Source organism: Euprymna scolopes, chromosome 21 (genome assembly GCF_053919585.1).
Source record: "Euprymna scolopes isolate OS-2025 chromosome 21, ASM5391958v1, whole genome shotgun sequence".
Classification (NCBI taxonomy): domain Eukaryota; kingdom Metazoa; phylum Mollusca; class Cephalopoda; order Sepiida; family Sepiolidae; genus Euprymna; species Euprymna scolopes.
Window position 1 is genome coordinate 104,244,085 of NC_136502.1, and position 16,297 is coordinate 104,260,381.

Consider the following 16,297-nt stretch of genomic DNA (forward strand, 5'->3'; position numbering starts at 1 on the left):
ATGTTTTAGTTTTTTTTTATTATTGTAAAATTTAAAAGGAAAACAACTTTTTTTTTTAAAGCGATCAAATCAGAAGTTGTGAAAGGTCGACAAGGTTAACCAAGAAATTGTTTTTGTTTTTTTGTTTTTTTGCTTTACAACATTTTCAATGGAAAAAAAAATACTCAGTCCTTTGAAATCACAGCAACTTGAAAATATTATTTTTTATTTTTATTTTTTTTTTTAATCGGCCGGAGCCATATGATTGAACTGTGAAGTTGAATACAGTGGCGACTTTTTAGAATAACTAACAAAGCAAATGAAGGGGGCGAAAAAATAAACAAGAAATAAATATTACCAAAGGCAAGCTAAGTTACTCTTCTACCTACTTGATTACGTTTTTTTTTTAACTTATTTCACTACAATATTTCAATTAAAGTGTTGTTTTTTTTTGTTTTTGTTTTACTTAAAAGTAGAGTAAAATCCGTCGAGTTAAAACGAAAAACAAAACAGTGGTTTCATTCGAGCCATAGCCGAATCTCGGTAATCATTCAAAAATCGAAAATTAAAGAAAATATTGGTCGAACATTACATTTTCGCACGATTGGTGACATTTTTTTTTCTTTGTTTTTAATCAGTATTTTTGTGTCAATTTTCGATTTTTGAGCGATTTTTCTTTCTTGCTTTGTTGGCTATTCTGGAAAATTAAATTGAGAATTCTAAGTCGGACAGGTGGTGGTGTTGATAGAACTGAATAAAAATAATAGGGAACTACGAATCGGCCATAATAGTTTTGCTAACTTTCAAAATGGAAGCAATGTTTGCGAGTGTCAGGTGTCGGGGAGAGAATCAGGTTTCCAATCAGCTCTGATCGGATCACTTATAAGGGGACAGGTCTGACGTTTAAAGACCTCAAACCCTTGATGATGCCAGGAATATAATAACTGACTTTCACAATAAGTGATGTATTTTGTAAACTAAGTCTAGCGGTCGGGTTTCGAATCTCATTGTGGTAACACTCGCCACGTAGCTATGATAACATTTTTGAAATCAGTCGACTTCTTGTCACGTAGTTATTTCAAATAAGTTGTTTCTTTTTTTTTTTTTTTCATTTCTTTCCTTTTGAAATTTAGTTCGATCTTTCTACGTATTCTAGAGCTAAAATGGTTTGGGGAATAATTTGAGTAATGATAATGTGCAACTATCTGTTTCGGCTTTATCACAGGTCGACACTCTCCGTGTGCTTGCTATCATTGTAATTACGCAAAAAAAAATAAAATAATAATAATAATAAAAAAACAAATGAAAAATTATGAGATTGCAGAACGGATGTTAAAAAAAAAATGGCGCTTAAAAAAACATGGAATTATCGATAAATGACATTTGTTTAACACAATGGAATTATCACAAATTGTTATCAATATACAAAGTTCTGTTGTATATGGGTGTTTTTTTGTTGTTGTTGTTGTTTTATTTTTTTTTTTAGATCAGAGTAAAAATCCTCAGCATAAATGCGTGTGCATATTTACAGTGAAAAAAAAAAATTATCATCCATCTTTTGTTATTAGCGTTTTTTTTTTCTATTTTTTTAAGTGCTCAATACTTTTTTAGAAAGAGCAAATATATTTGTATAAGAATGATTTTTGTGGTTCGTTGGCTATTACAATTGTTTCGATGCAGTTTATTCACAACTCTGCAAAAAAAAAATAATAATTGGTTCTTATTTAGAATTCAACCTGATTAAAAAACAAGCTACAAAACATATTCATGGTGTGCGTGGCCACCACCGAACGAAAGTATCATACTCCAAAAATGACGTAAAATGTTCAAATAGGCATATTTTTATAAAGAAACTCATTTTTAAGCGATTTAAAGCGAGTAATGTGAAATTGTAAGCATTACAACGCTGATCTTGCAAATTTGATTTATTGTAGAGTTATCTGAGCGTTTTCTTTTCAAAATGGCAACGAGAAACAGTCCCTTTTGGCTTACTGATGAAATTCGATTTTCTTGGTTAAAAATACAACTACTTTATCAATTTACGTGCTTTTTAGAACATGATATCTTTGGTCCGTGACAGGTAGGTACATTATAAATATGTTTCTGTTTTGTATTTTTTTTACTTTGGTTGAATTTTAATTTAGAATCGGCTTTTTTTTTTTATTTAAAAAGACGTATTTTTCATGTCGTTGATTGATAAAAAAAAATGTTTGAGGGGGGATGCGGAAATCACTTATTTTTTCCTTGTCTTTTTTATATGCACAAACAAGAAAAGAAAAATTACTTTTTTTTACAAAAACCCGTAAGAAATTAATGATATAATTAATAATATTAATAATGATATTAATGATATCGTTTAAAATTTGGTTCAGCAAATAAACAAACAAACCAAAAAAAAATTTTTTTAATGAAAAAAATTAAAACAATTGTAATAAACCAGTAAATACAATTCGGTTTTTATAAAGCTCAGTCCGAAAGGATATTGAGCCCTTTGTGTGTGAAATATCTGCTGTCTTGCATCAGCTCTGTTCTGACTCATGAGTTTCATGTTATATATCTTTTATTTATTTTTTACATAAACATCTGTGTATCGCTACACATTCATGAGTATGTTTCGGTTAACTCGTTGTAACCAACTAGAGATCTCATCAGGCGATGTTGCTTTTACAAAAGTTCAGTTCTTTATATATATATATATATATATATATATATATATATATATATATATATATATAGTGAAATTTACTCCAAACAGTATAATATATCACATAGTTTTTTTTTTATTGAAACTCCAGTTTGCGTAGGTATTACCATTAAATAAACAGTTAATTTTATCCGCGAGTTTGAGAATAAACAAAGGAAACTACAAAGCAAAAATATAGACCGATTTAGATTTTTTTTTTTTTACAAGAATGAAAGAATTGGCTACGCTAATTGGCTTTTTTTTCTAATACTGAAAGATGCTGTGCGAGTCTCATTTATTTTTCATTTTGTGCTTTCTTTTTCTTTAATTCACAGCCTAGTGGACGAAATTAACTATTTATTTATTAGTATACTCAGGAAAACATGAGCACCAACTAAAAAACAATGTGATTTTATATATACATATATATATATATATATATATATATATATATATATATATATATATACATATTCCAAATTAATTTAAACAAACTCTAAAAACAATAATAAAAATATTGCTTAAAAATTGTGCAATAAACAGACACACGCGTATATATATATATATATATAAAATGAAAACAAAGTGATGTAGTGTTTACCTGATATACGCAATGGTAAACTTCAAACTAATAAATATAACAGTATTTATATATATAGATAATTTAATCCCAACCGAATAAAAAAGCTCAATATGCAATAGAGAGTATAGCTTATCATAAGAGAAAAAAATTTAAAACTGTAAGTTGAACTTTACAATCAAAATTTATTGTTTGACTGAATACTCCAAAAAATCAATTTACAAAGTCCTTATTCCATGGAGTTTCAAAGAATTCTATTCTTATTATTTTCTCATCAGAGAACATAAAGAAATCAGCAAATTATATTTGTAGCAATGCTAGAATTTGCTAGTTAAGGCATTAAGTGAAACCGCAATTTATTGTAGTTATAAATTGCCAGATAAAAAAAATAAAATAATAAAAAAAATTGAAAAAATGTTGGATATGATAAAAAACTAATATAAAAACAAACCGCGCATAATATATCAGCTTGAATGAAACTCCTCTCGAGTTGATCCAAAATGCAAAATAGTTCTTTAGATAGAATGTATTCCAAAATAAGTCCAGCGTGACGATGCATATAATCCGATTGGAAAGTTTAAAATAAAAACCCACACAATTTGCATTATTTCAGCTGTTTTGTATACTCGGATTTTTGTTTTTATATTAGTTTTTTACATATCCAATATTTTTTCATTTTTTTATTTGGCAATTTATAACTACAATAAATTGCAGTTTCACTTAATCTTTTAACTAGCAAATTCTAGCATTGTTACAAATATAATTTGCTGATTTCTTTATGTCCTCTGATGAGACGAATAATGAGAATAGCATTATTTGAAACTCTGCGGAATAAGGACTTTGTAAATTGTTTTTTGGAGTATTCAGTCGAACAATAAATTTTGATTGTAAAGTTCAACTTACAGTTTTAATTTTTTTTCTCTTTATATATATATATATATATATATATATATATATATATATATATATATATATATATATATATATATATAGTCTAAAGAAACTTTGAATAAAAGAATGTAAAAGAAGAAATAAAGAATGCAGTTTTAATTTTCGGAGGAAAAAAAAGCTAAATTTAACTTATCGTAGACTTAGCACCTACATAATTCAATTTATAAAAGATTATAATTACAAAAGAGAATTCATTTATGTAAGAATGGAAGAAAAAAAAAGCCTTAATTAAAATTGTTAAATAGAAATAGACACTTGCACAAGCACATTTCTCAAGAGTCTTCAATTTGAAAAGAGAAAGCCTTAACTATAATTTTGTAAATAGAAAACATGGATCCTCAGCTGCTTACCATGTAGCTGTTTCGAAGATTTAAAAACAGGACAGCTGTTAAGTATATATATATAACTTTCTTATTTTTATTTTTCTCTTACTGCTTTGTACATAATTTGTCTTGCTTTATCTATATGTTATAAATTAATATTTTATCAGAACTTTATTGTAAGTTTTTTTTTGGGGGGGGGGGGTTGAATTTAAAAAATTTTTTTGAAGTTTAATTTTTATAAATAATAAAAGAATTCTTAGTATTTCATCTTCTTATATATTGCTTTGTATATTCTTTTAGCATTTATTGTTTTGTTCTGCCCCCCCCCTTCATACAATATTTTTTACCAATTCTACAATTTTTATTTTCATTTCTAATCTGAATGTTTTCAAAGTCGGTCATGTCTTTTTACCTTTGTTTCTCTCCTCTTCTGACAAAATTCCATGGCCTAAACATGTTTCTCCCTTATTCCCTTTTCTGTAACCCTTTTTGACTAAAAGCCCCTATGTAACTTTACAATTTATCTTAATTTATTCTCTCTCTATTCATGTTTATATTATAAGTATATTCAAATAAATGAGAGGGGTTCCTTACCCTATATAGTTACCAGTCAGGGCTACGTCCTCGGTGTTCAGTCTGACAGATAGTAGGCTGTTGTGGCATTTTCTAGCCTTGCTCTGTCGGGCTGAGGTACTTGTTCTAGGTGGTCTTGGGCGGTGCACTCTCCCAGGCTTTATTTATTCATTCATATTTTATGCATGTGAAGGGTTGATTTCTTACCAATCGCCTGAGACGTTCCTTGCAGGGAATACCGACGAGGTTTCTGCATAACCGGAGTCTACTACCTCTTGTGCACTAACCTCCCATTTCCACCATTCAGCCCTGTGCCATATCTTCTCGGGGCAAACAGAACGTATCTAGATATTTCTTATTTCTTCAGATTTGCAATGCACCTTTTTTCTGGCAAATTCTCCGATTTGTATATTAATAAAAAGAAAAAAAAATGATTAATTTTTATGTGTCTGTATTTCTCGCCCGTACGTGAAGCATTTTATTTATTTATTATCAATCGAATATTTATTGAAAGCAAAAAACGAAATAGTGTAAAACAAAGCATTTTTTTTTTAATATAATTCTATAATTAAAAAAAAAAAAAAAAAAAAAAACGAAATCAAATCCACCATAATGCATTGCGGTCACGCCGTAAAGAAATCAGCCATTTTATTTATTTATTATTTTATTTTTTTGTTGTTAATAGTTGAAATTAGTTCATCTGTGATCTTTGAGATTTTAAACTAATTTGAAAGTATTTAAACTGTCGAATAGAAAGTGATTTCATGACTTTAAAATTCTATGCAAAATCGTCAGTTTTATAAGCTATTTTACATCAACTATTTTTATCATTACCTTAGCGGCAATTAGTTAGGGTTAGGGTTAGCAGCAATTAGTTATAGTTTTATAACAACTTGGTTCAGTTAATAAAAAAGAAGTAAATTTAGATTTCAAAATGTGTGAGTTTTTTTTCATGTTTTTGCCAATAACTTAGTAAATATAAGAAAGAAGAATAAAGACCCCGGGGCAACACCGGGTTCGTTCATGTAATTATTCAATATATCTATACGTAAGTGTTAATATCTGTTTATAAATGTACACGAGCATATGAACAATAGTTATTATGAAACATGTCGAATTGTTTTTAGAGTTTGTTTTGATTAATCTGCTGAAGGGCTAGGATTTTTATTTTTTAGTATATATATATATATATATATATATATATAGTGCCGTCAAAAAGAAAGTCCGCACTTGTTATTTTTTGTTTCAAAAACCGCAAATTTAAGCTAAATTGAATGTAACTGTTTAAACAACCTATAGCTGATTTGATTTGCTTTTCATTCTATTATCTTACCTGTTCATATTTGACTTTTAATTGAAGTATCCTAGTGTTGATGTCAATTTAAAAAAAAAATAACTTCAAATCAAGAAGACAAGAAGAAACTCCGCAGCAACAAATGAACTTCAAACCAGCTTAAAATATCCACCTTTTAGCATCTGTAATCGTAATTGTTGTTTCTAGGTTACACAACGTAACATTTAGTCCATATACTTCGATTATTTCTTAGTGATCGTCAGGAGCTCATTAATCTCCACCTTTCTGGTTTATCCAATCGAGAAATCAGCCGCAGATTGAAATGAGAGAAGAAAACGGTACGAATGACCGTGCAAAAGCACCAAAACATCGGCAGTGTTTATGATGCCCCTAAATCTGGTCGTCCTAGAGTTACTTCTTACAGGGAAGACAATGCTATCAAGATCCGCAGCCTCAGAAACACATTAGAAACGGATCCCCAAATCCAACAACAGTGTAATCTTGTTAAAAAGTGCTCTCTTTCTACAGTTGAGAACAGATTGAAGAGATTTAATTTGCAATGACGGCCATGACTCTTCATATTGGTCGAAAATGATTTTTAGCGACAAAGGCAAGTTTAATAGGCTAGGCAGTGATGGTAGGCAGTACATTCATTGAAGGAAGGACAAAGAATTTAATCCTAGGTGCACAGTTTCAATGCTGCAAGTTAGTGGAGATTTAGTTTTGGTGTGGCGTGTTATTAGTGCCAATGGTTGAGGGCCTATAGGTCGCTTGCAAGGTTGAATTAATTTGACAAAGTACATTAATATGTTGAATGACCATTTTCTACCCTACTTTGGCCGGAATTTGGATGATAATCTCATCTTCATGCAGGATAATGCTCCCATTCACACAACTGGCAATGTAAAGAGGTTCCTTGAAGAGCATAATATTCCGTGTTTGGATTGGCCTGCACAATCTCCAGGCCTCAATCCTATCAAAAACGTATAGCATTACATCAAGCAACAATCACGCACTGATAAAATTTCAAATCTGGAAGAACTTTGGACAAAAATGAAAGAGAAGTGGGATGCCCTTTCACAGGAGTATTGCCGCAGACTAATTCAAGAGAATGCCACAAAATTTGCAGACTGTCAAATTGCAGAAGGACTATGCTACTGAATATTAACTAATTCATTTTGTTCATGTTGTATTTGTGTTGCATTAATGTTCTAAATGTACATTTAAATAACAATTTTCAATTGTGCGGAGTTTCTTTTTGCCTTTTTGATTTGAAGTTAAATTTACGTGAATATTAGGATACTTCAATTAAAAGTTAAATATGAACCGGTAAAATTATAACGGAATAAAAAGCATTTCAAATGAGGTATAGGTTGTTTAAACAGTTGCATTCAATTTAGCTTAAATTTGCCGTTTTTGAAAAAAAAAAATGACAAGCGCGGACTTTCTTTTTAACGGCACAATATATATATATATATATATATATATATATATATATATATATATATATATATATATAATGTGTGCGTGTGCTTGCCCCAGATTTCCCCTATATTAAATAACAAACACAAAGAAAAAAATCCGTATGATGTACGTACCTGTGACGAAATGAAAATATGATATTCCAAAAATTACGTACACTAATCAAGTTGTTTTATTGCTATAATAAATCATTTTTAAGCAATTAATGGGAATTCATAGGCATTACAACATAAATCTGGAAAGTATGAATTATTGTTTAGTTATCTCTCTTTGTTTCTTTGTTTTTTATTCAAAATGGCGGACGAGACAGTCACTCCTCCAATAATCACAAAATTTGATTTTTCATTTTAAAATAAAACTACTCGATCAATTTGCATGATTTTTGGAATATGATATTTTCGTTTTATCGCGGGGACGTACATCGTACAATTTTTTTCGGCACTTATGTATTATTATTATTATTATTATTATTATTATTATTATTATTATTATTATTATTTTATTTTTTTATTTTTGGGGGGCAATTTTTGTTTTTCGTTTTTGAAGAACTCTTTTGATAGGAGAGGGAAGGCAGTTCAATAAGTCCCTTTCCGAAAATATCCAAGTTTCACGTAACTCTTAGTTGAAAACAGAACAAATACACTAAAGGTTATACAATGAGACGACATGAAACATTAATTATATGAACATTTATTGAATTAAAATAAAATTAAGAAAAATTCGTTTTCTCAAAAAAAAAAAAAATAATAATAAAAATTAAGAAAAAATTCTCACACCTTCCAATAATGACTGTTTATAATTTATAAAGTTTAAAAGTCATACATTTTCAGATAATGACAACTTTCATTTATTTCTGAATTTCCTTAATTTTATTTTAATTCAATTAATGTTCAGATAATGCTTTCTTTTGTTTTATCGTATTACTTTAGTGTATTTGTTTTGTTTATAACTGAAAGTTACACGTAACTGTGGTATTTTCGGATAGGGTCTTCTTGAATTGTCACCCCCTCAAAGGAGTTCTTCAGAAATGAAAACAAAAAAAAATGAGTGAAGTACGCAAAAGTTGCCAAGAAAAAAAATAAAAATAAAATATATATATATATATATATATATATATATATATATATATATATATATATATATATATATATATAAACAAATAAATGTTATCAAAGGCAAGATACATTACTCTTCTACCTAACGGAATAAGTTTTTATTATTTTTGCTTAATGAAAATGGCTTATTCGGTTCAAAAAACAAGTAATGTTCCAGCGCTACCGGAGAACAAGGAAAAAAATGGTTGCGGTGTCGCTTTACATAATAATAATAATAACTTAAAAAAAGAAATAAAAACAAAATGGTTATAGAAACCCACACAATAAATGTCACGGTAAGATTTATTGGGTGGGTTTCTACAACCATTTTTTTTTTCTATTTCTTACTTTGAAGTCTTCGTCGAGACTTCAAAGACATCGAGGCCATTTTTTCTTGTTCTTCGGTAGCGCTCAACATTACTTGTTTTTCGAACTGAATAAACATTTTACATTTAAATAAAAAAAACAAAAAAACTAAAAAGTTATCCAGTTAGGTAAAAGTTACTTATCTTGACTTTGATAATATTTTTTGTTATATATTTGTTTTTGACAACTGTTTCGTACCTCTGTGAATTGTAAAGCAAACCCCCAAAATTGTCTCCCTTAAAAAAAAAAAAACATTAATGCATGAGTGCCGATTTTTCTTTATTTTATTTATTTTTTATTTATTTATTTATTTTTTTTTGTAATATCGGGGAATATATATATATATATATATATATATATATATATATATATATATATATATATATATATATATTTCACACTTTTTTTGTTTTTACAGTTGTGTGTTTGTGCAAGTAATATCATTAAATAAACGATTAATTAAGTTCACGAGGCTGGGCATAAACCACAAAAAATATATGAAAATAAAATTGACTCTTATAGAATTTTATATGCGTCTTATTTTTTATTTTCTTTGTTTATTCTCAGCCCTGTGGACTAAATTAACCGTTTACTTAATGGTAATATCCAAGCAAACACGAATGTAAAAAAAGTATATATATATATATATATATATATATATATATATATATATATATATATATATATATATATATATATATATATATATAAAATATTATTGCAAAGTATTTATACTATCATTGGAATGTGTTGTCTTTTTATGAAGTTTCTTTTTTTCCCCCGTCTCTATATATTTTACTCACGACCTTCCTCTAAGGTTTTGTTGGATGACGGTTTTACTTTGGTTTTGGTTTGGTTTCGGCTTCCTGTTTTTTTTTTTTCTTCTTCCGATTTCCTTGGAATGACATTCATGTTTTTCCTATGTAGAGAATTTCTTCTGTGAATGGTCTCTCGAAAAGCTCTGTGAACTGCCTTGCTCCTATAGCATCACAAAGAACAGATGAAGAAGAAAAAAAAAATTAATTTGAGTGACAATGCGAATTATCAATTTGAAAACAACGAAAACAAAAAAACAAAAAAAAAAAACAAAAAAAAAACTTATTTCAGCCCCCCCCCCCCAAGCAGATGTTTCATTTGACACAAAATACAAAAATAAAATTTAAAAAGTATATAAATAATAAAAACATATATATATATATATATATATATAAATACTATAAATAATAAATATATCCTAGGACGGGTATTCTGCTAATTAATAATACAATTAATTCAACGAAAAGAATGTTTTGTAGCAGTTTTGGTTACATGTAAAGTCTCCGATGCTTTCTGCGAGCCTGTTTCCGTTCTTTTTTTTTTTTTTCCGTTCTTTTTTTTTTTTTTTTTTTTTTCTTATATAGAAAGGTGTTCTATCACGAATCAATATTTGATTTATTGAAATTTAAAAAAAATGTAAATTATTGAAAATTATAAAAATAAAATAACAAAATTAGTCTTTATTTGCACTTTTATAATAAAGTAGCAGGTTTCGTTTCCCGGCGTTGCCCGGGGGAATAAAAAAGTTTTAATTAAAAAATATTAAGCATTCTTTTTTTTATGAATATCTGCTTTGATAAGCTATATATATGAATATCTGCTTTAATTTATGTCTTTACATGTAATGCGGCATAATCATCGTTGACACACCGGTTCCCGTTAGATCACCGAAGTTAAGCAATGTTGGGCCTGGTCAGTACTAAAATGGTTGAACCATTTAAGAATTCCAGGTGCTGCATGTGCGCTCCGCTAATCTCGGCATTTTCCAATCGTCTAGCACGTTTCTTTGCTATTGGACTCAAGCGGTACCAATTCAAGAGAGTGTGGTTGGTACTTACGCAAACCTTGCCTCACAATTACACGCACAGCTACTCTTACAGGGAGTATCCATTGTCTCTTGAGATTGAACGGAGGCATCGCATCGCAGTTACATGTAAACACTAAAAAATATAATTTAAGAGCTTTATTTCCTTGAAAACATTTTATTTGAACTTTTATAAAAAAACATGTTTATGAAACGATTTCCTTTTTAAATAAAACAAAAAATAAATAAAATTCGTTATTTGAACTTTTGTCTCTGGCATTATGTCATAAACAAAATAGTTCATGACTTCAAGTGAACTCACATGGAAAAAACAATATTGAAAAGAAAAAGAAAGAAGAAAAATAGGAGGGACTATTCTGAGTCCTCACCACTTCCGGAAACAGGCTCGCAGAAAGCGTAGGGATGGGGGGACTTTACTTGAGTATAACCGTTCAAGAATACTAAGATATAGAAAGCAGTAAATTTGTAGTTTTTCACTGAATTGTGACGTCACTTAATCGTTCGTTGATTTAAAGTATTATATTACAGATCCAGCTACAAAAAAAAAAAGCACCTAATTATATTTGGACAATAAAACTAGAATAAGAAAACTAAATATTTTCTAAGGGACAAACGTTTCGAATAACCGTTCTAAAAATAAGAAACGATTACATGACGTCACAGTCGGCTGCCATTTTTAGGGAAAACTACGGATTTACGTATAAAGCTACCAAATCTTCTATCTAGAATCTTAATTTCATTTTTTGTCATAATCCATGAAATGATTTTTAATTTACAATTTTTGGTTTAAGTTTTAGCGATCTTAAATAAAAATTGGCATTAAAAGAATCTTCCTTAATTGGTGTCTAAGCAAGGGTCACATCATACCATCTCACATCTTCGTAGTCGGCTTGAAATTTAACACCAAAGTGTACCTGGATGTGCTGAAGAGTCTGGTGATCCCCTGGTGGAATCAAGTGGCCGCTGGCAGACCCTAGGTGTGGCAGCAAGACTTGGGGCCGACCCACGAGTCCAAACATACTAAGGCTTTGCTTCAGTAGGAGTGCTACGACTTTGTACCCTTCTCTCACTGGCCTCTCTCCTCCCCTGACCTGAACCTGCTGGACTACTTTGTTTGGTCATACGTCGAGAACATCATTGACATGACCTCCCACAACACCAGAACCAGCCTGATCACCACCATTCGCCGAGTATTCACATAGCTCCCACCGACACTTGTGGAAAAGGCATGCTCCCAGTTGCGGACCGGTACTGAGGTGGTGATTGAAGCTGAAGACGGCTACATTGAATAGGTATTAACTCTGTTATACTATCAAGTTACCTGAATCGAATTTTTTTTTTTTCGATAAAAGTTTTAAAATAAGGCTGTAGTGTTGCTTTCTTTAGGGCAATAAATTCCACCATGTAGATTGGAATAAAAAAAAGCAAAATCTTTTCACTAGTTTTCAGGTTCTCGTGTGTCTAAGAATTGATCGGCTGAAAATCTTAAGACAGCTACCATTCTTTCCTGGAATTCTTGTATTGTCTTGCCAAAGCCGTTCGCAGGAAAATGTTTTACATCCATATTCTCCACTTCTGCCTTCGCATCTCCGCGTAGTAAACGTTATTCCGTGAGTAATCTTTAATCTGACCTTTGGAGACAGCTTTCTGGGTGAAATCTTTCATCTGACCTTCTGGGGCAACATTCTCGGCATCCATAGACACCTCAGACCATGACTTATCACTCCAGAGAGAATGTATCAAACCCTGAATAATACGGTGGCCTAAAAGTGACAACATTTTGAGTTAATCTACTATGTAATCTGAAAACAGCAATCCTTTATTCGTGTACTGAATGTTGCTTAACCGAGCTACCACGTTTGCTGCTAACCCGCATAAATTATATTAGGCATTCATCTTATACTTGTGTGAACAAGACTTTACTTCTCACAGATTTATTTACAACTGATATTAAAAAAAAAAAAAAAACATCTCACGGATTTATTTACAACTAAATATTTAAAAAACAAAAATAATTAAACTCACTTTACAAACTCTTTTCCTCGATACAAACAATCTAACTTGAGCACATTGAGTGCCCCCAAGGAGTCATAATTTTTCTAACAGGCCACCCGGCGTTGTCAAGTCGTAAAATACACATAAATATTATATTTTAATTAATGCAGGTTTCTTACTTATTGTAAACAGAAATACCGTAGATATTAAACGTAACGTTAAATTCATTTACAACAATAAATTAAAAAAAAACCGGAAAGAAACTGAAACATGTGCATTCAAATATTATGTTTTTTTTTCTAAATAGTTCACTTCTTGTAAGTAAAAAAATACCCGAGCTGAGATCGAAATCAAAACCCAAAGACAGTGAGTCAAGTACGATAACTATTAGGCCAGCTTACTACGATCTTTAACATGTAATTTTCAAACCTACTTATTCTTAACAGAAGGAAGAATAACACATTAAAATCAATCCGTCAATTAGCCAATCAATCAACTAATCAGTCAAGTAGCCAAACAATTAATTCATGTAACGGTAATCCGCGAAGCTAAAAGAGTAAACTTGAATCCAAGCTTAAGCTTGAACTGCAGCATAAAAACTTTGTTGAACTTTGGAATAGTTTTGATAAGTTCCAATTTTAAAGATAACATTTATATTTATAATGATACTAGTAGGTTGCCCAGCGTCTTTTAAAATTGATAAGTGCCTTTTCTTCCAATGAGTTAAAGGCGAAATAAATTTAATCATTGACATAATAATTACAAGAATGATTTTGCACTACGAAACAGGTGCTGTCAAGAATTGTGCATGTCAACTTACTTAAAGGAATAAGTGGTAGACTTTTGTCATCTATTTGTGATATATATATATATATATATATATATATATATATATATATATATATATATATATATATATATACTTGTACTTTTTTGTAGAAAAAGAAATCCCATACAGTGCTCTATTATTAGGGAAAAAACCTTTCTCGAAATAAGAGCAATATATTTTTTGTATAATATATATAGGAATTTACATTTATATCGGTAGTCGGTACCGACGGTTTCAAGCCCGTGAAGGGTTTTTATTAAATTTAAAAGACACCATAAATAAACCTAGCATTAAAAGTAAGGCAGATGTATCTTTTAATTTTTCGCCTTTTGAAATCAGGAACTATGGTTAAAGTACTCATATAGATGTTTGCTATAGCTTTTCACCTTATCGAATGATGAATTTTCAAAAGGGACGCCCGTGCAATAAATTATTTCCGTTAGCATACTTTTGATTTAAAGACGCCACGGTTTATAATTTAAAAACCCTTCACAATTTGCTGACGAGGAAACCTTGTTTATTAAAAAACTATATGTAATAATTATTGTCCGTAACTTGATGTCTACCACAATAAAAACACTGTTTTCCGAAACGATCGTACAAATAATTGATTTTGTTGTTGTTCCTTCTTATGAAACGGATTTTTAATTTAATTATAATTTGATTTTTAAATTTTAAATTATCAATCACATTACTATATATATATATATATATATATATATATATATATATATATATATATATATAAAGCATTGCAGTTAAATTTACCAAAATAATCCAAGATGGCAAAACTAAAGCATATTATAAATATGGAAGAGTTAATATTTATAAAGTAATCTCAACCAGATGTAAAAGCTCGATAAAACCAAATAAGAAATAGGACTATCCACTTATTTTGTGCTTCCTTTTTGAAATTTAATATGTTTTTAAAACTTTTTCAAAGTGTTTTTTAACATGTTTTATTAACTACTTGTTCTTATATAAGCCCCCCCCCTCTTTGGGTAGAGCACTGTCGAAAATAATCTCAGCCGCTACTTAATTGGCTGAAAATGCGAAGCTCGTTGTTTTTGTTTACGAACAGGCGATTTGAGCACTATAAAAGTGGTGGCGGGTGTCTATTTAAATAGGCATTCCGACGAGTTATTTACGGGCGTCGATTCCATGGTCGAGTTGGAGAACTGCCGGCTGTCAACACGACGGTTCTAGGTTCAATCCTTGGCTTGGGAGAGATGCTAGTTTAGCAGCACTGATGAATTGTGATACAACGAAACAGGACTGTATGTCGATGACTACAAATACATATATATATATATATATATATATATATATATATATATATATATATATATATACGTTTTATTTTTTATTACCGTATCTTTCTGTTAAGTTACATTATTGTTTCAGCTACCCGGCCGTTTTTTTTTTTTTTTGCCGTCTGTAGCTTCCTCAGACTTTTACAGTAAAAATAAAACGCATATTTGCTCTACAACAGTATTGAGCACTTTCTTCAGTTTTTATTAATTACCATTTCAACTATATATATATATATATATATATATATATATATATATATATATATATATATATATATATGATATGATATGATATGATATTGTATTAAGTACATCTGTAGCAAAAAAACAAACCATTATTGAATAAAAAAAAAAATAATCAGCCTTAATTCTTCTTTTTATATCCAATACGTTAGTTCCGAGTTGAACAAAGCAAATGGCATAAAGAAAGGAATGAGAGACTAATTAAGGGGTGGGGGGACTGCATTTTGAATAATTAATCTTTTTTGTGCTTAATTAAGTATTTTTAGGCATTTTTTTTTCTTTACTTGCAGACGTCGTCTTGGACTTGAGCCATTTCATTTGTGTGTCATTGATGGATGAGCGTATTGAAACAAAAAAAAAAATTGTCTCAGACTCAAGCTAAACAAAAAATAATTCTATAAGGAAAAGAATGAGAAGAAAAAAATATCCAAATGAAGAAAACGGACTTTTACATAAAAAATAAAGATTAATATTGCATTAGATATCTTGCGAGCTACACTGGATTAGTTCAATTAAAGTAAAAACGAACGTAGGCATGAATACAGACATTGGTAATTAAAAGTAATTGTTAATTGATCAATTGGATGAAGAGGCAAGTGATAAAAAATTCTACTTATCCATTTATCTATAAAAGTGAGAATATCTATGTGTGAGGACATTTCTCAACCTATATACTCAACGAATAGGATATTCAAACATGTGGAAAAAAATTTAAAAATTTGTTACTTGGT

At 29.6% G+C, this 16,297-nt stretch overlaps 1 protein-coding gene across 1 annotated transcript in view; it reads right to left on the bottom strand.

The window, feature by feature from the left end:
- Positions 1 to 10,016: 10,016 nt before the first annotated feature.
- Positions 10,017 to 16,297, bottom strand: part of LOC145242650 (protocadherin gamma-C3-like) — a 115,915-nt gene continuing 109,634 nt past the window's right edge. Inside the window, exon 3 of the mRNA XM_080105772.1 lies at positions 10,017 to 10,304. Within this exon, the coding sequence (XP_079961898.1) occupies positions 10,245 to 10,304 (60 nt within the window). The 3' untranslated portion in view covers positions 10,017 to 10,244. The remainder of the gene's footprint in view (positions 10,305 to 16,297) is intronic.